The sequence below is a fragment of the Gobius niger genome (assembly GCF_951799975.1).
Source record: "Gobius niger genome assembly, chromosome: 16".
NCBI lineage: Eukaryota > Metazoa > Chordata > Actinopteri > Gobiiformes > Gobiidae > Gobius > Gobius niger.
Genome location: NC_136867.1, coordinates 23,153,114 through 23,175,230, shown reverse-complemented (window position 1 = coordinate 23,175,230; position 22,117 = coordinate 23,153,114). Strand labels below are relative to the sequence as shown.

General features: G+C 39.8%; 4 protein-coding genes across 4 annotated transcripts in view; 2 read left to right on the top strand and 2 right to left on the bottom strand.

The window, feature by feature from the left end:
• rin3 (Ras and Rab interactor 3) overlaps positions 1 to 5,466 on the top strand; it is a 31,126-nt gene extending 25,660 nt beyond the window's left edge. Inside the window, exons 11-14 of the mRNA XM_079573389.1 lie at positions 763 to 894; positions 2,365 to 2,531; positions 3,183 to 3,312; positions 4,793 to 5,466. Of these exons, the coding sequence (XP_079429515.1) occupies positions 763 to 894; positions 2,365 to 2,531; positions 3,183 to 3,312; positions 4,793 to 5,388 (1,025 nt within the window). The 3' untranslated portion in view covers positions 5,389 to 5,466. The remainder of the gene's footprint in view (positions 1 to 762; positions 895 to 2,364; positions 2,532 to 3,182; positions 3,313 to 4,792) is intronic.
• Positions 5,467 to 10,052: 4,586 nt separating this feature from the next.
• pth2 (parathyroid hormone 2) lies at positions 10,053 to 11,510 on the top strand. Its single transcript, XM_079573606.1, has 3 exons — positions 10,053 to 10,148; positions 10,220 to 10,369; positions 11,304 to 11,510. The coding sequence occupies exons 1-3, from the start codon at positions 10,096 to 10,098 to the stop codon at positions 11,473 to 11,475; spliced, it is 375 nt and encodes a 124-aa protein (XP_079429732.1). The 5' UTR covers positions 10,053 to 10,095; the 3' UTR covers positions 11,476 to 11,510.
• Positions 11,511 to 11,889: 379 nt separating this feature from the next.
• Positions 11,890 to 16,855, bottom strand: tedc1 (tubulin epsilon and delta complex 1). The gene is made up of 8 exons (XM_079573533.1): positions 16,525 to 16,855; positions 16,346 to 16,430; positions 15,583 to 15,803; positions 15,242 to 15,382; positions 15,036 to 15,107; positions 14,859 to 14,945; positions 13,932 to 14,063; positions 11,890 to 12,409 (listed from the first exon to the last, which is right to left on the bottom strand). The coding sequence occupies exons 1-8, from the start codon at positions 16,666 to 16,668 to the stop codon at positions 12,089 to 12,091; spliced, it is 1,203 nt and encodes a 400-aa protein (XP_079429659.1). The 5' UTR covers positions 16,669 to 16,855; the 3' UTR covers positions 11,890 to 12,088.
• A 606-nt stretch (positions 16,856 to 17,461) lies between these two features.
• On the bottom strand, positions 17,462 to 21,378 carry dnal1 (dynein, axonemal, light chain 1). The gene is made up of 8 exons (XM_079572976.1): positions 21,326 to 21,378; positions 20,504 to 20,542; positions 20,315 to 20,424; positions 19,286 to 19,341; positions 19,151 to 19,206; positions 18,938 to 19,064; positions 18,421 to 18,561; positions 17,462 to 18,132 (listed from the first exon to the last, which is right to left on the bottom strand). The coding sequence occupies exons 1-8, from the start codon at positions 21,326 to 21,328 to the stop codon at positions 18,089 to 18,091; spliced, it is 576 nt and encodes a 191-aa protein (XP_079429102.1). The 5' UTR covers positions 21,329 to 21,378; the 3' UTR covers positions 17,462 to 18,088.
• Between the last annotated feature and the right edge of the window lie 739 nt (positions 21,379 to 22,117).

The window sequence follows — 22,117 nt, the reverse complement described above, 5'->3', positions numbered from 1 at the left end:
CTCCTCCTCCTCCTATTGAGAAACTTTTGGATGTGCTGGAGAAAGCATTGCACAGTGATCATACTCTTCCATCATCAGTACAAGATCTTGGTGAAAAACTAATGCCCCAGTGTTGGCTGTCACGATATGAGAGAAAAATACATTTAAATTCTTTGGCAATAAAATCTTTTGAATCTTCAATAATTACTATATCAACTTATCGTTCAATAAATGACAGATAAACAATACATAATTTTGCTAAAAAATATTGCAATATTACCATTCTAAAAAGACACAAGTTAAAATAACTAGTTTTTCAGCAAATTTTGTCAAAAGAAGATTTAAAGAAAGACCACATCAGGACCAAAACAAGAATCCAATTGAACTAAGTTAGTAAATAAAACTGAACATTTACACATCAGTTCAAACCATTGTTTGATTTTGGCTGAGTTTACAAAAAAATGTGTCAATCTCAGTCAGATGAAGCCTTTAGTGATGTTGCGATATATTGTGCCTTCTTGCGATACGGATGTTGCATCACATAATATCACAAAACGATATTTTTGCAGCCCTAGTAGGTTGTAGCCAAGTAGGTTGTATTATCTACTTTGTATTTCATGTTTATAGTAGAATTACGCAACTTTTTATGTGGGGAAAAAAAAAGTTACACCTAAATCTCAACTTTTTTTTCACATAAAAGTTGCATAACGCACCTTTAAGTACAAACAAAGCTTTACAGTCATGTTCGAGTTTCTGTCTGAATCGGTCGTGTTTGTGCGACAGGACGGGCTCACGGTGCGGACGACTTCCTGCCGGTGATGATGTACGTCTTGGCCCGGTCCAATCTGTCGCACCTGCAGCTGGACGTGGAGTACATGATGGAGCTGATGGACCCGGCGCTGACCCTGGGAGAAGGTACTGACAAACGGGCGACAAGTCAGTGCGTTCTAGACCCTGTTCAGTCATGGTTTACCCCGATTACTCACTTAACAAACATATGGGAAATGACTGACTGCTGTGGAACTAAATAAGTCATATTTTAAACCTGTCATATGCACTTTATGTCCTAGAGGTTTTTCTTGTTTAGACACACCTCAGACAAGCACATTTTCTCCAGTCTGGCCGGCCTTACCCAAATCTAAAAGCTTCTTGACTGGAAAGCTACAGGTCAGTGTAATGTCTCATTTGAAAGCTCAGACCAACAAACCTGATGTAAACGGATCCTTTTCCTTGCATTGTTGCCGTGTTGTTGTCAATTTTTTTACTTTTATTCTTCATTTTTTGTGAGGTCTCTTTGGTCACATTTTTATCACTTTTTGTTGATCTTCTGTGGCTTTTATGTCACTTTTTCCATAACTTTTTATGTCTTTTTTTTTTCATTATTTTGATGGTTTTTGTGTAGCACTTCCATCCTCGTTTTTGTCACATTTTTCCCACTTTTTCCATAATTCTTTTGCCTTTTTTTGTCACATTTTTGTTGCACTTTTGTGGCTTTTTTGTTGCAATTTTGTCACATTTTTGCCATTTTTTTCCATAGCTTTTTTGTCATTTTTTGTTGCTTTTTTGTTACTATTTTGATGTAGCGTTTTCATCCTTGTTTTTGTTAAATTTTTGCCACTTTTTACATAATTGTTTTTTTTTCTTTTTTTGTCACTGTTTTGTTGCTCTTTTGTGGCTTTTTTGTTGCAATTTTATCACATTTTTGCCATTTTTTCTATAGCTTGTCATTTTTTTCATAGCTTTTTATGTCTTTTTGTTGCATTTTTGTTGCTCTTTTGATGCAGCATTTTCATCCTTGTTTTTGTCACATTTTGCCACTTTTTCCATAATTCTTTTGTCTTTTTTTGTCACTTTTTTATTGCTCTTTTGTGGCTTTTTTGTCACTATTTTAATGCTTCTTTGTTGCGCTTTCATCCTCGTTTTTGTCTCTTTTTTTGTCGCTATTTTGGCGCCTTTTTCAAGAAGCTTTTCGATTTGGGTAAAGACAAATTGGAGAAAATGTGCTCAGTTCAGGTGAGGGTTAAGACCTGCTTTAGATCTAGTTGTCCTCATTCAGAGCTGACAATTGATATAATGCTGATTTCACCTGAGCTTAGAACTAGTTCACAACTTATTTTGCCCAAATTCCTTTATGTTAAATCACTTTTTAGTTCATTTAGTTAAGAGTGAACTCAAAGGACCTGAACCCAATTACTTTTGTCCTCCTTCAGTATATTGAATACTAGTTTAATCAGCTTTACTTCGACAGTCGCCCTGGAAACTGACCATGAAACTTGTGAAATCTGCTAGGAATGAGTTTGAACACAACTCCATTTCATTGCACAAGAACCGTCTGTGAATCCCTCCTTCCGTTTTTATGATTTACTCCTGTGTGTGGATGTTTAGGCTCTTATTACCTGACCACCACGTACGGCGCTCTGGAGCACATCAAGACGTTCGACCAGCAGAGGTCAGTGCCGCGGCAGCTCAGCCGGGAGGTGCAGGACTCCATCCACCGCTGGGAGAGACGCAGGACGCTCAACAAGGAGAGCACGGGACAGGCGTCAGTGCGGGTAAAGATTTAAAGATGCATTTGTAGGAGTCTTAACTCTTTGTAAGTCTTAGACCAAAGTAGAGCTGCACAATATCTCCAATATTTGGACAACACATTCACATATTGTGCTTTTTTATGCCATTTTAAAACCAAAATACTATATTCTTAATGCCATGAATCTCACAAATCTGGGCTTTATTCATTTTGTATGAATGACGGGCAATGTTGATATTAGAAACTAAAAAGGGCGCAAGTAAAATTTCAGTCAGAACTGCAGCTGGAGTTTTCATGTTTTTGAAAGTCGAGCGATGCTTTTTAAAGGCTTTTAAGGCCGTACCTTTGGCATAATTCATTCAATGACTTCTAATGCTTTTAATGCCCCACGGAAACCCTGGTTTAAGAAGCCACAATTTATCATCAAATTACAGGTTTTCCATCTGAGATTTACACATTTTCTGCAAACAAAACTCGAAACACAGATGCATGGTAAAAAAAAAAAGTGCAAATGTTCGGTTTCATTTGCACTTTTCTCTCAGATAAAGCCATTTTCTTCCTCATATTGTGCACCATTGTATGAAAAAAGATCTCACATACACTATATTGTCTAGAAAGGATTCCTTAGTGACGCTGCAGGGATGTGTCTTTCAAACTCTTATGTCTGTGTCTTTAGGACTTTCTGACGGTGTGCTGCCCGATCACTGGAGAAAACGCCAAAACTCTGGGCGTGCTCCCCACGACCACCGTCCAGGAGCTCAGCGACCAGTGCGCCTCACGCTTCGAGCAGGAACTATCTGAGCAAGGTACTGAGAGAAGTTTACATGGTTTCATCCCCTATACTCTTAAGGCGACCAATATGACAACAACTTCACAGCATCATCGTTACTAAAACTGCTTTTCCCAACAACATGGGCTACTGTAAGTCTTATAATATTGAGAATAGTTGGTCTTTTCAAGCCAAAAGTCTTTATGCTCAGCAAGGTCCATAATGTGCTTCCGGTGGGACAATCTGACTGACCAACACACTTTATTTAGATACAAAACATCCTTTATTTTACTAAGAAGGTGCTGGCAAAACAGTATCATAACACAAGTGATAATGGGATGATTGGGGGGTCTTTCATCTCCCCTGGTGTCTCTGGCCAGAAAATCACAATTTCAGCGTTCCCTGCTTCGACCCGGAGGCCCCAATACACACTAATGGAATCACGAAGAAGAAGTTAACATGCTAACAGGCAAAGCTAACTGCGCGCTAGTACCACTTAAACAGTATTTACAGCAAAGTGCGAGTGAGAAAAGATATCTCCATTGTGAATGTACAATATCCCTCTCTTCCTTTGTCTTTTCTGTCAGCGTACTATTTACTCTCACGGACAATTAAGGAGTAAAAAACATAACACGCTACGACACCTGCAGTGGCGCTTATGGCCTCTAGGGGCATGAGTTACTTAGTACTGCTTGAAGACAATTGGCCAATCAGGAAGTAGGAGCCCCACACTTTTGGCTAAAACTATTTAAATGCAGAGACACTGTATTTTTAATATCACAAACACACAAACAAATGCATTTACCATATTTAAAAGTGTGTAACCTTTCCACCAAACAGAGAAATATGGGGAAATATAACCTCTCAAGTCTTAAACAAGTATTTTGTCCAGTTGGGCTTTACCAAAGTCTACCCAGTCTCGACTGGAGAGCAACAGTGTAATGTCTGAAATTTGAAAGCTAAAGCCGACAAAACTGATTTGAACTTTTTTGTCACGTTGACACTGCGTTTTTAACTCTTTTCATCTTTTTTTTGTTGCTTTTTTGTCGTGGTTTTGTTACCTGTTTTTGTCGTTCTTTAGTCACTTTTTTGTTGTATAATTCTTGCTTTTCTCGCATGTTTTTGTCGCTCTTTTGTTGCTCCTTTATCCCTTTTTTTGTCTTGTATTTATCCCATTTTTGTCACTTTTTGGTTGTGTTTTGTCGCATTTTCCTCACGTTCTTCTTGTTCTTCTGCCATTTTTTGTCACATTTTTGTTGCATTTTCATCCCCGTTTTTCTTGCTATATTGATGCTTTGTTCAAGAAGATTTAGATTTGGGTAAAGTCAAACTGGAGAAAATGTGCTTGGTTCATGTGGGGGTTAAGAGATTAAAACGGAAATTGGGCTTTCGGCAAAAATGTGAGGAAAACTGAAGTATTTAGTTAGTTAAACCTGGACTATTTTTGAATAACTTAAGGAGTAATAAAAAAGTCACGCATTCACACGGTTTCCCACAATGCATTTCTGTTCTTGCAGAGTCCTACATCCTGAGTGTGGTGATCGACGACGTTCCCCGGGCCTTGGCTCTGAGCGAGGTGGCCCTGAGCGTGAAGAGCAGCTGTCAGCCCGGCGCCTACTGCTTCGTCTACCATCCCAAAGACCAACCGGCCGCCCATCCCGTTCGGAGTGTGCCCAAAGGCCCTCCCCCCGCCCCGCCTCCCACTGCCCCGCCAACTGTCCCTCCACCGGTGCCCTCTCCACCTAATAACGCCCCACCGCGGAATCCCCCACCGCCCTCTGTTCCGCCAACTGTCCCGCCCCCGTTGGCTAATCCGCCCCTGGTTCCCCCGAATATTCCACCGCCCGATGCCCCACCGGTAAGACCCCCGAACGTCCCCCCTCCAGTGCCCAGTCCTCCGTCGATGTCACCAAATACCCCGCCTGTACCGAATGTTCCGCCTCCCGCTCCGGTCCCAAAGTCACCTGTCCCGTCTGTCGCTCCTCCTTTGACACCTCCGCCTGTTCCACCACCGGCTGCTCCTGCCCCGGATCTGAGCCCCGCTTTGGGGGACGCTGCGCCCACAGACGACGGGGCGGTGGACACAGAAGAGGACAGTCTCATCAGCCTCTAGGAAAACGGAGCAAAAACAAGTTTACTTTTCACAAGTCTGTCCCAAAACAGGATATATCACTGTCCCGCCAGATCATTTTACTGAATTCTGAAGGAATTGACCGTATTTTTCACAGTTCTACAGTTCTTTTGATCTCTGATTTGAGCAAATTGGACACCATGGGCAGCTGAATGTGTTTCAAAGGCGGGTATTATTATGTCAAATCTAAAGTGGTTCATGCTCGTGCTTTACAGCCAAAAAGTCCTGGGCTCGATCACCGGCCGGACGGGGCTTTTCAACATGGAGTTTGCAAAGGTTTCCTCTGGGCACTCTGGTTTCTCCTACCACTAAAAACATGTACAATAGGTCAGGTTGAGTGAGAGTGTGTTTGAGAGTGCCAGTAGGGGACAACGGATGGAAATAAGCCCATGGCTACAAGCCGGCGTCATGTTTACCTTCACGAGTCCTATGTACAGGTGCTCGTCATATAAATAGAATATCATGAAAAAGTGCATTTACTTCTGTTATTCAGCTTAAACTCTGAAACTAATATATGACAGACTCATTACATGCAAAGTGACATATGTGTAGCCTTTATTTGTTAAATTTTGATCATTATGGCTCACAGCTTGTAAAAACTCCAAATTAAAAATCTGAAAATGTGAAGTCTTTGTAAAAGGTTCATACTGTCTTCTTAGGTCAAGCCTATTACAGTTTTGTTCTTTTATAACAGGAAGTGATCGAAACTAGTAAAGCAGGTAAACTAAACCTTCTGTCTTAATAAAAGAACAAAACTGTAATAGACAGAAAACTAGAATTTTTAGAAATGGACTGTAAGACAAACAAAGGCTTTACATATCTCACTTTGCATGTAATGAGTTCAAATATTAGTTTCACAGTTTAAGGGACTATACAGAGTTTAAAAATGGTAACATTATCTAATTTCCTCCCCCGACATGTTCCAGCAATGTCCTAATGTGTAGAATGAGCTCAGACCTGTTCACCACAACTGCCTCTAAAATCCTGCACACTCAAAAAGGTGTTACTTCGGGTCCGAGTGCCGTCATGCATGAGCTTAATATAGAAGGTGCAGTTACATGTATGACCTGAGGTGGCAGTAGTGAGTATAAAAAGGCAAACATGCATCCAACCCCTTTAGATTTAATTACAGAAATAAATGCACTTTTTCATGATATTCTAATGATATGACGAGCACCTGTATGTTCATCAACCTGCACTGTCCCAAACAACTAAATCAATCTTTCTTTTTTTTCTCTTTTTACAATGTTACATTGTTTTTCTCTCACCAAAAACACACCTGGAGCTGTGTTTTGAGACATTCACACATCAATCTTTGAATCTTCCCCAGTGGATTTTCTTACGACGGCTCCAAAAATGCTCCTCCTGAGGCTCTACAAACCCAGGAAATGCTGTCCTCACCTCTCCATGTCTTGCTAAGCTTAATCCTTTATCACAGAGTTAAAAAAAAGCATCACTACAACTTTTTATTGAAACAGCTGCGCAGAGAAGGCGCGCAAGAGGAGAGGGGGAGGGGCTTATGGTGAGATCACTTGTAAATCAACTGCTGGATAACTTGTTTCAGCCGTTTCAGACCAACAAAGTGTAAAACAGTGATTAAGATGAGATTATAACCAAAAAGAAAACACTCCCCTTTTAAACAGCTTCACCAGTATAATATCGGTAAAGCAACTCACCGATATGGCTTCACCGAAATAAGTCTTATTACTGATCTTTGTCCCATGCGTAAAATAATAGTTGTGGCGCCTGGAGACGTGCAAAAACAGATGTGAAGGTTGAATGCCACATACTATTTATAAATCCATTGATTTCACCTTGGGGTCGGGAACTCCAATGGACTCATTAATGAAGCATGTTTTTATCTAACGTGTGCACTTTTATACTTTTGTTTTAAAACATCGCCTTAAGGTTTTTGTGCCAAAAAAATGTTTTGCACCACGGCTTTTTCCTAAAGCTCCGATATATCAGTATTTCGTTCAACATTTTTGTATCTAATCCTTATTTCGTTTTGTAAATAAATGCCACCAGACACTTTCCGTTGTTTTCTATCGGTTTTTTTCTCAATAAAACACGCTGTTCGCCTTTGAGTGGATGACATTTTCTTTCCAATTCTATGAAATGTATAAGTCGCACTTGTTATTCTGTAGGGAGGGTGAGTGAAGCCATTGTTAGGTCCAGCTGCTTCCTGTCTGAGGGTCATTATATCCGACAGTGTCCATAATGAGCTTCTCAAATGGATACCTGCTTCCGTTGGGTCAAAAAAACCTTCTACCCTCGTCCTGGCTATTCTTATTCAGGGATAGTCTTTAAAAATACACACATTCAGGTATAAAAAAAACGCCTTTGTTTGACGACAACGAAATGACATCACCGTTTTCGTGACCTCTTATTTTAGGCCAAAGGCAAAAGCAGCAGCTGGATTAGAAAGTGTGCTATTATAATGGTAATGGATGGATTCTACTCGCTGCTGAGGTGAAGGCATGACCTTGAGAACGAGGTTATACCTTCCCGGCAGGAGCAGAGGGAGAACGTGGTGCAGTGCCTGGTTAACCTTCACCAAATCAGAGCCGGGGACTTGATCAACAGAACCAAGCTGTATAGGGTATTTGCACAAAACTTGACTGTGTATTTTCGTTCGTGGGAAATCAGGAACATCTGGAAGAAAACTGCTCAGTACAATAGCACAGCGGCAAGAAAGCCATGTATTCCTCCAGACTAAAACCTAAAATCAACAAAAACAACAGTGTTCCTCAAACTGATTTAAAGGGACTATACAGAGTTCAAAAATGTTAAAATTATGTAACACCTGAAGAGGCAGTAGTGAGTATAAAAATGACCCACTTGCATCTAGTCCCTTTAATCTCAAAACCACCAGGTAGGTCATCTGGATATGGGTCCCTGGATATGGGTGTAGATCAGGGTTCCCGTTAGGCTTTTGGCCGGTTTGCAAAGTATATGGCCGGTAATAAAAAATTTCCATCGGCCAAATTGGATAGAATATGGAGAGAATATAGAAAAATATATTGAATACAACATGTCACCTGGGTCAGTGACTAACATAACTAAGTGTTTTTGAGACAGCCCCAAATATTAAAGAAAGGTTCAATGTTTTTATCAAAAAGCCAATTTACGCCATTGTCACGCTGGAAATGAAAGGATTTTCTCTTCATGCTTCGTTACATTTTCCAAGAAAACAGTGAACTACAGGTACATTTACTTTTATAAAAGTGTGTTAAGAACTCTTGGACCCACTAAAGCACTCGTGTAGCGCTCTGTCTAAATGTAGATTGCTATTGATAATAAGCCACGTTCATTATGTATATATTTTTTAATGGCCGGTAATTCTTATGAATGGCCGACATTTTACGACCCAGCCAGCCAAAGTGGCCGACAAAAAAAAAGTCTAGCGGAACCTCTGGTTTAGATGCTACTGGTATTGAAAATAAAAAGGCACAGAAAAAAATCTTATATCTTTAGAGACCATGATTTGATGTGTTGATCATTGACAGCATTAAAGTGTTGTTTCAGCTCAAATAAATTAAGTCTTTTAAAGGGACTATACAGAGTTTAAAAATGTTAAAATTAAGTATTTTCCTCCCCCTACTTGATCCAGCAATGTCCTAATGTGTAGAATGATCCCAGACCTGTTCACCACAACTGCTGCTAGAAGCCTGCAGTGACACTCAAAAAGTTGTTCATTCGAGTCCAAAGTGCCGTCATGCACGAGCTTAATATAGAACCTGCAGTTACGTGTAAGACCTTAGGTGGCAGTAGTGAGTATAAAATGACCAACTTGTATCTAGTCCCTTTAAGCTTGTGTTGTCTTGTGGAGGTGATGTCATAGTTATCATTGGCTGCTAATGTCGGAGACTGGCCAACCGGGGAGTGACTGGCCTTTCCCACCCTGGGGAAAAAATAATGCGTCCTGGAGGTATTTTAAGTATTTTATTAGGTGGTTCTTGATGTCAATTAATTGAGATAATCTTGACCAAGAATCTGGCTCAAGATCATAATGGCTCCTCAGATGCTGCACGGCTCTGATGGGTCAAATGCAGGAGTTTTCAAGTGCTCCTCATTTCTGTAAGTTTTCCTGCCTCTTCATAATCTACAATGGGGGTAAGGAAGGACTCTATAAAAGACAAAAGTCAGGCACGTTTTACTGTTTTAACTCCACACAGAGACACACCTTGCCTTCATGAATTCCTTGTTTTATTCATTCAGCGTTTCAGACTCCATCTTACAATACTCATTCATGTTTTTTAGGCGCCGCAAGCTCTGAATGACCACACGGCTCAGCATTATAACGAATGATGTCAGCGTATAGTGCTTCTGAAAACGGACACTAACAAGCTCCAGCACTTCCAGAGTTCGACACGCATTTGATCTGGGCGAGGGGTGTGCATAATAATAATGTATTTGCGTGGGAGCGAGGGGGGCAAAAACGTATATAAGGTGAACTCGAAACCAGTCCAACGCAGAAACTGAAGAGGGAACTACATCGACAACTTTAGTTAAGATTTATAAGCTATTTTTATAAAGATACTGAGTAAGACTTATCTGTTCATTCACCTTCACTTACTGTACGTTATTTTAAGTTTTCTAATAAGCCATTTTGTACTTAATCCTATATATTTTGTCAGAATGCTGGAGCTGACCACTACATCTCGACCCTTTGCCTTCATTTGTTTAATGGGTGTAACGTTGGTGACGAATGCTCTGCCGCAGCCAAGAATCATCCTCATGTAAGATATCTTTACTAAAACTTTCTCTGTTTAGATTTTTAAGATTTATTTTGATTTTTACTCTCTCAAAGCCGAAGTGACAGCTCGGAGGCACTCGCACGGGGTGAATGGGACGCCGCCTTACCCTCCGCCGCGCTCTCCGATTGGATGGCGTCGTTGCCCGGTCTGGGAAACGGCAGAAAGGCGGGACTGAAGCTTCTGAAGCCGGGGAGAAGAGAGAGGTAACTGCACAGGCACAAAGAGGTTCATTTAGTGCAGGGGTGTCCAAACGACGGCCCGCGGGTCAACTGCGGCCCGCGGCCCACTTTTAGTTGGCCCGCTGCGAATTCTAAAAATGTAATTGATATTTTTTTTTGCTTTAATTGAATATATATAAAATAATGAAAATCCATTAATAGAAAGCTGTGATGAAGGCTTTTTTGTTTTCTTTTTTTTACTTTAAGCCTCTTTTTTTTTACTTTAATACAATAGAGGTGAAGTTATATATTTGACCTGTAAAATAGTTGAGCAATGTCATTGTTGGGGGATCTTTCTCTGAGGAAAAATTATATTTCAAGAAATTTAGATTTAATGCCAGTTTGAACTTGACGCTTTTAAAGGAACAGGCCACTGTTTTTCCATACTGAGATATGTTTTTACCTGAGCTTAGACGAGTTGGTGCTGTCTGGTCTTTGTGCCAGTGGAAGAGCTTCTAACTTCACCCCCGTTTGGAGCAATAGGAATACATTGAGAGAGGCCAAATGCTAACAACATCTGTGGTCGTTTTGCGTGACTGAGCGCACGCACAAAGATCAGACAGATACGCATCAACTCGTCTAAGCTCAGGTAATTACATATCTCAGCAAAACGGTGGCCTGTTCCTTTAAATGACTGCATACTTAACCTTAATCACTATTGTAGTTAAGTAATAACTAAGTATGTTTCACACTTAGTGAATAGTTCAGAATCAGAATAGGTTTTATTGCCATTTAATTCCAGGACTTTAAATGCTTTTAAATGCCCAAACTTAAACCCTGCAGAACTTTAAGTCACAAGTGAACCTGAACATTTGTCGATTTTGCCTTTTCCAGTGCGGTTTCTAAGAGCAAGGACTTTACTTTTTTTTGCTTTACCTTTAACCTATTTCATAAAGAAACGTGCCTTCTCTGTCACTAGTGTGGAGCCTTCCTGGCCCGCCCTGTCGTCCCCTGGTCCCGCTGTGAGGAGGAGCGTTGTGGCCGACGACGCCGCCTTCAGGGAGAGGAGTAAACTGCTCACGTCCATGGAGCGGCAGAAGTGGCTCAACTCGTACATGCAGAAGCTCCTGGTCGTCAACTCCTCGGCATAAAACTGACAATCAGTCTGTTAAGTTAAATACAGTGTGGAAAAGTAACATTTCCAGGAGTTAAACTGACTTCAGCAAAGAATATTCATCTTTATTTGAGTAGAGTTCACTAGTTTGGATCTATTTTCTTTCTATTTTCTAAGTTATTATTTGTAACTTTAACTTGAAGATTCTTTAGCTTGAAATTAGTATAGAAAATCCAGGAGCCAGCAAGAAATCTGCATAACACGTCAATAAGTGAATAAATCTCAACCACACAACCATTTTTCTTTACAAAAATAAAATACAAGAATGTCAATATTAGCTTAAAGATAACAATATGTTTCATTTATTACTACATCCAAATATAAAACACTCCAGGCTGGTTACTTCTCACTGTTTTTTGTATATAAATGTATAAATAAATTTTTATCGCTTGTCCATGTGTCTATTTACTTCATGTTTACTCCTGTTGCATTGAACTACCACAAAGTAGCACAAACTCCTGTCATCGAGGGCACTCCATTAATATTGACAATTTAGTGTTTTATTTTCACATTTATCGGGGTGCCAATAATTCGCAAAGGGCAGGGTATCTTCAAATAACACTTCGTAGAGTAGATCACAGTCCAAAACTCTACGGAGGGATCAACACCAGCCCCTCCAGACTCTCCATCATCTCCTCCAGCCGCTCCCTGTTCCTCTGCCTCAGCCCGTCCCTCTGCTGCAGCAGCTCGGCCTCTCTCTGTCTGAGGAGCTCAGACGCCCGGGCGGCTGTCGGCTCCTGCGATGCTCCGGGGCTGGGTTTGCTCGTCCCCGGTTTGTGGAGTCTGGCTCTGAGGACGCGGGGCAGCGAGGGTTCAGGGAGAAGAAGGGTTTCAAGAGAAGGGTCGAATCCGCCCTCGGCTCCTTCAGCGAAGTGTTCTTCAGGACCTGGTGTGTCTTTGCTTTGTCCAGTCTGGAAAAAGGTGTGAAAGTCAAGGCGAGCATGTGATTTAGGCGAAGTTCTTCTGACCATAAAGATTCACAGAGTTCTGTCTTTAAAATGTGGAACTGTCCCTCTACCTTTGTCACTGGTTTAGAGTAAAATCATTTAAACTTTTGAAAATAGTTAGCACATTTGTTTTGCTACAAGGCTGATTCTATTAAAGTTGTATTATGGACCTTTAACCTCTTAACCCCCACCTGCACACTTTCTCCAAAAACGCAACAAAAGAGCAACAAAAAACAATGAAAAAGTGACACAAAAAATGTGATGAAAAAGCAACAAAACCGTAAAAAAGGTACCAGAAATAAAAAAAAAATGGAACAAAAACGTGACGAAAACAAGACCTGAAAACCTACCAGAAACTCAAAAAACAATTGATCCTGGAGCCACCATGATGGAAAGTAAATAATAAGGAGGTTTTTTCCCCCCACATAAACCGTTCCATAATGCACCTTTAAAGGAATAGACCACCATTTTTCCATACTGAGATATGTTCTTACCTGAGCTTAGAAGAGTTGATGCGCACCTGTCTGGTCATTGTGTGTGCGCTCAGTCACGCAAAACGACCAAAGCTGTTAGCATTTAGCCTCTTCCAATGTATTCCTATGGCTCCAAACGGGGGTGAAGTTAGAAGCGACCAAGCTCTTCCACGGGCGAAAAGACCAGACATGTACGTATCAACTCGTCTAAGGTAAGAACATATCACAGTATGGAAAAACGGTGGCCTGTTCCTTTAAACTGGAATATTAATAATAAATATGTAAAAAAAAATCATATTTGAGCTAAAAGGGAAGGTGGATGATTTCCTTTTGACATGGGGTCCGTTTCTAGAGTACTTGAATATGGAATCACTAAACCCGCCCCCTTCTTTGTAAATATAAAATCACTAATTTATGTGTTTTTACATCAAACTATGAGTATCAGCACTGCAAAAAGTAATATTGAAGTCAGTCAAATGTAGTTGACATAAGAAAAAACGTCCTTGTATTGAATATCTGATTTCAAGAAATCTGTCCACGGGTCCAAGTTTTTTTTTAGAATTTAATTAAGAAAGAACAATTCATGTAAATAAAAATTATTTGAAAGCGATGAGATTTGATTCCCTTAATTTAGGTGTAAAAAAAAATGGACTCAACATACTCAAATCAAGGATAAATGTACTTATTTTAACAAAATCGAGTGTACTTAAAGTTTGCATGGCACCTTTTTTTTTTTTAAAGACGAATTTCAACTTTTTATTCAACCTTTCTTTCAACTAACTATAAAAGGCATAATCTCATCCAAAATGTAATAATCAGAAACATAATTACCAGTCACATGCACAGGTAGCATGTCTTCAATAAATCTACCTGCCTGTTTCCCCTTTTTTTACGGCTGTTGTAAACTTTCCAGGGTCGTACTTGACGTAAAAAAGTCTGGAAACTACTTTATGTGATAATGTGACAAACAAAGGTGATTAGAGAAGCTGCTGAGTGGATCAGCGTTTGTGCACCTGCGATCTCTGAAGAACCTCCTCCAACTTCTCCAATCCCCGGTTTCCATGGAGACAAGCCGAACCCCTCTCAGGTGCTGGTGCGGGTCTGCGGGCCTCGTGATCAGTCAGATGGCCGTCCACAACGCTGTCCTGAACATACACACGATGCTGCTTTAAATGTCCTGTAAATAAGTTTAACATTACCCCTTCCGAAAACGGCTTTGGTGGGGGCAGTGTTTTTCGGGGAACTCATTTCCAGCTCTTTCAATGTGACCGGCCGCTTAATCAAGGGCAGCTGACAGGTTGACCATGTTGCACAAAAATATATTGTTTGTTCAGCATTTGCACATGGATCGCTAAAGCATTTCTTTGTCTTAACCCCCTGGTCTTTTCCTATCCCTGTTTTCAATCACGGCCCTTGTTTGGAGCGATAGTGCAGAGAGATGAACAAATGGTAACTCCCTGTTGCAGAGGGGCGATGCTTAAGGAATATTTTCCGTTTTCTTTCAGTTTTTAATATCAGATCATTTGGTAGATTTGCATGAAAAAGGCTGTGTCAATTTTTTTAAAAGTCTCTCAATGTTTGACGCCCAACAGGGGCACTTTTTTTTCTTATATTTGCGGCTCACGGGGAAACATTGTGACTCTTTCAATAACCCGGGTTAAAGTAGGTAACTTTGTGTTGTAGTTACAGAGCCTTTCTGACACCAAGACCCAACAAACCTGTAGTGAATCATTGAGGGTTCAATATACATCCAGTTTGTTCACTTAAAACGCTTAACTATTGCACTGAAGTTGAAAAGTTCACATCAAAATTGTCTGTTTTCCTTCTGTTGATAACTTGAAGATGAAAGAATAAAAACGTGTACACCTTTCTCTATTCTTCTTTCTTTATCCCAAAGCGCTAATACTAGTTGTAGGATGCAACTTGCCACTGTGTCTCACCATCCAAGTCCAGAAAACGCTCTCCTCTTGTTTCCAGTTAAGATAAGCCTCCAAAAGTCCACAAAGCTCCTGCAAACAGCCACAGTCCTATATATGCAATAATCGAGAAAGAGACGGTCAGAGTACAATCATATAAATACAGTACTTATAATAATGTATTGTAATAAATTGCCTTACCTTCTTTATCAGCGCAGAGCCTTCATCTGAGGGCACAGTAGCGACGTTGGGTGGCAGGTCAATATTCAAAACCTAAAAAAGGATTTGACATAGAGAAAGCGAGGGAATCCGTAGCGTATCGGTTATCTGTACTCAGTTAGTAATAACACATTCATACAGGCAGAGACAGGAGGTTACGTGTCTCACCCAAGTAGGAATTGTATTACCTTATGCAGAAGTCGTGCTCGCTCCTCTTGCATCGACAGCAGAATCCGGCCCTGGTGTCTGAGAGATCCCAGAAGCCACTGAATCCTCCGCAGAGAGTTGGTGTCGAGCTGGATGTCGTTGGAAACTTGAAAGCTCTTCTCCTTAAAAACAAGTAATAGCTGTGAAGCCATGGATCCATCTTTCTTTGCTGTAAAGTAAAGTGTTACCAAGTTTTCTTTCCTGTGTGCTACAACTTAGCCCTTAGGCAGTTGTGCACCACATCTTCTAACTTCTTTATAGTTACTCTAATGCAAAAGCCATATAGAATACATGAAGAATACATGCTGTACATTTGTAATACCAAGTTCACAGGTGTAGATGTCAGCAGCGTTTTGTCCAGCTCTTCCACTCGCTTTGACAGTAGTTTCTCCAGTGTCCCATTCGCGATCAACCAGGCCAGAGCCAGGAGGAGATCTCTGCTGGAGAAACAGCCCTCACCCTCATCACCTCTGGGCTCCCGGTACATCCAGTCTGCGTAGAAGCCAGTCTGCCACAGTCCCGCAGCCACGAGTTTCCTCCGCTCTTGAGAGAAAATGTAGGGAAATGTGATTCACGGAGGTGGAGAGCAAGTAAGTCAAAGTGATAAAGACTTGCAATGTGTTTAACCTCTTACCGAGTGCATTATCTCCATTTCGGCTTTACCTAAAAGCTTCTCAACTGGAGAGCAACAGTGTAATGCCTCATTTGAAAGCTAAGACCTACAAAAGTGATTGCAACTTTTTTTTGTCACACTGTCCCCGCATTTTTGAAGCGTTTCTGTCATGTCTGTGTCACTTTTTTGTTGTGTTATTGTCGAGTTTTTGTCACTGTCTTTGTTGTTTTCATCACGTTTTCTGTCGCTATTTGGATGCTTTCTTTTTTTTCAGCTTTTAGATGTGGGTAAAGCCAAACTGGAGAAAATGTGCTCGGTTCAGGTGGGGGTTAAGAGGTTCATACTGCTTGATAATTGGGAAAACTCACAATTTAAGCAGGTGCGTTTTCACCAATTCCCCTTTAGTTTTCATTACCATGTCTAACTTCTACTTTTTTCATGTATGTATTGTAGATTTCGCTTAAATTCTGACCTTTCTTTGGTTGTTGACTGATTTCGAGGGAAACGGGACATGTTTTATGCAGAATATTGGCCAAGAGTTGCCATAGGTGTTCGTCCTGTGGGGAAAAGAGATGCAATATATAACCCAGAACAACATCATGACACACGGTAACATACTCAGTCACCCTCCGAAGAGTCAAGACAACTTACCACATCGGGTCCACCGCCAAACTTGGCCCGTCTGAAGGTCTCAGGTGCGGGAACAGAGTCAAGCCCAGCCGCTGAGAGCAGTTTACACAGCGCTAAAATGACCTGCTTCACCTCCACGCTCGCCGACGCTTTACTTCTTTGCATTACGACCAAAAATCCCCTCCGAAGTACGTTTTACTTGGAAATACGAGGCACTAGACACAAACATGATCCCGAAAACAGGTTTATGTCTCAGTTTGATCACTTTTTACAGGAGGTAATGTTGATATTTCGCGGCACGAATCTACTTCCTGGATCCCGGTTCGTTTCCATAACAACGGCCCTGACTGGCACTTTCGGTTGGCCAATCAGAAGATAGACTCTGAATTTGGTACCGCCTTTTGCGGAAAATGATGCTGAAATTACCTACATTTATTTATTGTTTTAATTAGTCAATTCAAGATACAGTATTTCAATCTCTTAACCCCCGCCTTAACCGAGTGCATTTTCTCCAATTCAGCTTTACCCAAATCTAAAAGTGTAACATGTCATTTGAAAGCTAAGACCCACAAAACTGATCTAAATTGATCTTTGTCCTCATCTTGTTGCCACCTAGTTGTCACTTTTTTGACATTTCTTTTTATTGCTTTTTTGTTGCCTTATCGTCACATTTTCGCAACAGATTCATCGCTTTTTGTCACTTTTTTGTTGCGTTTTTGTCATTATCTTGTTGCGCTTTTGGGGTGTTTGTGTTGCATTCGTTACACATTTTTGTCCCTCTTCTGTTACATTTTCATCCTTGTTTTTGTTGCTATTTAAACACTTTTAGATTTGGGTAGCGCCAAACTGGAGGAAATGTGTTCAGGTTCAGGTGGGGGTTAAGAGGTTAAAGACAGAAACCTTTTTTTTTTTTCATTACCCAAGGCATTTATTTCAAATCAAGTTAAACAAAAATAAAATAATAAAATCCATTGACAAAATACAATTACAACATGCTACATTCTTTAGGCCTAATCTCTAAATCTTTAGCTCCGAGAGGAAAGAACCTAAAGCAGTACAGATTACAGTAGACTTATTTCACCGACACATACACAGATCACATGGAATGCATAGAAGATTAAACCTATGTACAAATGTGCCCAAACAAAACCAGTATTTGGCAACGGAAGATCTCACCACACAGTGCAGATGATATTTTAGGCATTATGGTACCTTTTAATTCAATATAAAAGGACGCTACAATTTACGTTTACTTTGGTAACTATAACCAGAGAAACAGGCTTGCACCTTAACGTCTTTCCAAACCAAATTACGAAAAAGGTTCTTCTGCACAATGAACCTGCAAATGTGTGCTTTTTGTAAGGCTTTAAACATGAGCAAAACCTGAATGAAATGACTAAAGGATTACAAAAATATCCTTTATAGCTTAACAGGTTAATCAGTACTGCATTTTAAAGTGTGCTTTTTACTTGAAGAGTATCATTTATCATGGTTTTCCCGCAAGACATCTGGCATATAGGTTTGTTTGGGAAGATAAAAATATATAAAAACCTATAAAACATGGTAAACTTTGGGTCTTTCGGCTCTAGCCTTCTCCTTCATCCACCTCTTCTTTGATCACTGGTGTTCCTACAAAAAACATTAAACAAATAATCAGAATCCAGTGAATCTATACAGCTGGACATTTCTTGACCCAAATGGCTAATTCATCCAAATCCGGACTCTGTTGTCATACACACTCATTCATCCTGGCCTATTGTACATGTTTTTAGTGGTGGGGAAAATCGGGGCACGAATAGGAACTCTTATATACACAATCTCCATTTGAACATGCAAACTCTACACAGAAAATCTCACAAAAAGGAAAGAGCTCTAAACATTGCACCACCGAGCCGCCAGTAATATCACAATTGTTACCGTCCAATTTCCTCAAGTTGGGAAGTCTTTTCGACGCTTCCTCCATCCAGTTTCCTTCGACCGAATGCTTCTCCTCTAGAGGGTTCCCAACAAAAACCAGGTCCACAAGACACGGCAATTCGGCTAATCTCACAAACTCAACTGATTGAAGCAGAGAGAACAGCAACAATATTAAAATCACACTCATAAATTTGTAGGTTACGATTTATCACTTAAAACATAATGTGCTGGCGTTCACAGTATTCAACATACAGTATTTACCAGTTGTGACCCCACAGTGAACCAAGTTACGGTAGTTTTGGTTAAGAGTATTTAATGGAAGTTGTCATCCACAGACATGTTTTTGGCAAGATTACACATCCAAAGCTCCTTACACTACTGCAAATAGTCAACTACTGCTATAGTCTGTACTGGTGTTACTGAGACGTCTATGTGTGGATAATATAGTAGAGAAGAAACCTTGTCACAATTATATAGGGATACTGCACGCATTGCGCCGTACAATTTCAATGCTTACCCCACTCTTTGACCAAGTTGTTCGACATGTACAAGACTTTCAGTTTCTTCATACACTGGACTCCCTTAAGTTTCTCTATTGAGTTATAAGAAATCCACAACTCCTCCAGTGTGTCCCCAACAGCCTCCTGCACTCAGATAAATATGCATTTGATCAATTATTGGGGACATCGACAAAAATTACAATGAAATCTGTGTAGTCTATTCAACTCACCAGCCCAGTTAGTGCCTTAATACCATTTCGACCCAATGATAAAATCTTCAAATTTTCTGCAACACAAAAAATTGTCGGCATATAAACTAGAAAATGAACGGTACACATGTACTGTTTTTAGTAAATGATACTTACTAAGGCCATTAAGATTGCTTATTTTCTCAATGCAGTTTGTAGAAAGTGATAACTTCCTGTGGAGAAAAAAAACATATTACTACATCAGCTATTCGTGTGATTTCTTTTGAAAAAGCAATGTTTTGTGATAGTATCAACAGAAGATCTGTTGTTTTTACATTTCTGCACACCTGAGATTATGTGTCAGCATCATGTGATCTCATTAACTTCTCTGGCTTATTTCATTGTCCATGTTACAATAAACGGTAATCACTTTATTTTACACTACCTAAACAAACTAACACTAACTAAATTTAGTACAATGTAATGTGCTGTGTAACAATCTGTAATAACTTGTACCTATGTAGTACGTACACAATGGAATAACTTGCATTAGTACTTTGTAAGTACATAATGTAATAGGACACAAGACCCTTAGGGCTAGGGTTAGAATTATGTCTTATTACATTATGCCACTACAAACTACAAATACATTTCATTGTGTATCTAACCCATAGGTACAACTTCTTACACATTGTTACAAAGCCCATTACACTGTAATACATTTAGCTAGGTACAATGTATCAAGGGTACTGTAAAAAAACAACAACTTTGTTTTACACTACCTTGATACATTGTACTAAATTTATTACTATGTATTGTGCCATATAACAATGTGTAATAACTTGTACCTATGCAGTACATATACAATGGAATAATGTGTATAAAGACATAAGAAGTTTAGGGTTTAAGGTTAGGGTTAGAGTTTGGGTCTTATGTCTTATAACATTATGTACCACCAAAATACTAATACACATTATTCAATTATGTAACCTGTAGGTACAAGTTATTACACATTGTACATAGCACATTACATTGTACTTACCGGTAATGTGGCAGGTACAATGTATCAAGGGTAGTGTAAAATAAAGTGCTACCTAAATTACTTTAACTTCAAACGACAGAGTGCCCCAGGAAGGATGGACACCACCAAATTTACCAAAGTGTTTTTGTGTCCTCATTTTTTATTTTTAAATCTGTGGGACTTACTCGCAATTTGAGAGCGTAGAAAGAGAGGCATCCAGCTTCTCTATAGGGGGCACCTGGCCATAAAGTTTTACTGCTTTGGCCTCATTTGCCTTCTCCCCCGACTTTTCCTCCTGTATTCAAATGACAAAATGTATTATTATTATATACATCAGATCATCATGCAAATGTAACATGGTGATACACACTCACCCATTTGGACAAAGCTTCTCTTACGGTTGTTGCTTTTGCCTAGAAACAGCAAAGTGTGTTCAGTTTTTGTGACAGAAATTCCTTTAACCTCTTAACCCCCACCTGCACTGAGCACATTTTCTCCCTTTCGGCTTTCCCTGAATTAAAAGCGTAAAAAAAGTGTCAAAAAAGCAAGAAAAACGAGACGTAGACGAGGATGAAAACGTGACAAAAATGTAATAAAAAAAATGACAAAAGCGTGACAAAAAATAACAAAAAAGTACATTTAAAAAATACAACGAAAAGTGACAACACGAGGGAAAATCTTAAATCAATTTTGTAGGTCTTAGCTTTCAAATGAGGCGCTACCCTGGCTTATAGGCTGTAAACTCTCCAGTCAAGAGGCGTTTAGATTTGGGTAAAGCCACACTGGAGAAAATGCGCTCGGTTAAGGCGGGGGTTAAGAGTTCAAAATAATTACTGCAACGTACTTCTATTACACAATTTATTACATTACTGAAAAAATAAGCAAAATTTCATCCAGAAGCAGACTATTTTTTGTGTGTAAAATTGGCAAAATAAATAAATAAAATAGCGAGACAAAACGGGCTCGTTGCTAGAAAACCAGATGGCCACAATCATTAGGATAACGTTATCTACTGCTGGATTAGGCAACGCAAGCTAGCTAATTAAAGTTGCTTAGCCAACGTTAGCCGCCAGCAACAGCAAAATGGCTCGGTATTAGGGCTAGTAACACTTGTGCTGTTAAAACCATCGCTGCATTAAAGATCTGTTAAATATTTTAGCTAAAAACATAAAAAGAGGACCAAAACAAACGCTCACCATGTTGTGCTGTGGAGGTCTGCTCTGTTGCTATGGCACTGACTGACACGGCAGAGCGCATGCGCAGTGAGTAGGGCAGATGACCCAGTTTAACACATTACAAATATACGATTTTTTTATTTATTTTTTACACGTTATCTGAGAAACTGAATAGTAATTTTAAAACTATACACATGCACTCATTAATTCATGTGTTGTATCTGTTGTGATTTCTACACAGTTTTCTGATTTAAGTAGTTAATACAAAAAAATACATAGTCCACCATTAGCCACCTGTGATGTTATGATGTTTAGTGCCAGGATAATTTCCACCTGTCGTCCACAGACAGGTTGATGTGATAGGTGTGAATAATAAATGAGCACAAGCAAAAGGGTTGTTAAATGGCTGCAATGAAACATACAGGTCAAAATATATGCATACATGTCAGGATAAATAATAGCAACATATTCACCTTCAGAGAATAATTCTGAGGGCAGATAAGGATCCAAAACATTTGGCTATTTATTGCCCTCTAGTGGCAAATCACGAGTATACTGTGCACTACTACATGATTATAGGAAAGTTTGAGACCTTTTGTGAAAATTCAGGACAGATACTTCTAATCATGATCAGGTAGTAGTTCTTTACTGTTTTATATCAGCTGGTAATGGTTGTGAGATGTCAGAAAAATGTCATTTATAAATGCTCATAATAATTAGGGCCGGGACAAAATATCGGATCGGACTTGGATCGCAACTTAGTGCTGCAATACCAAGTATCGATACTTTATCAAGTATCCCAATCAGGGACGG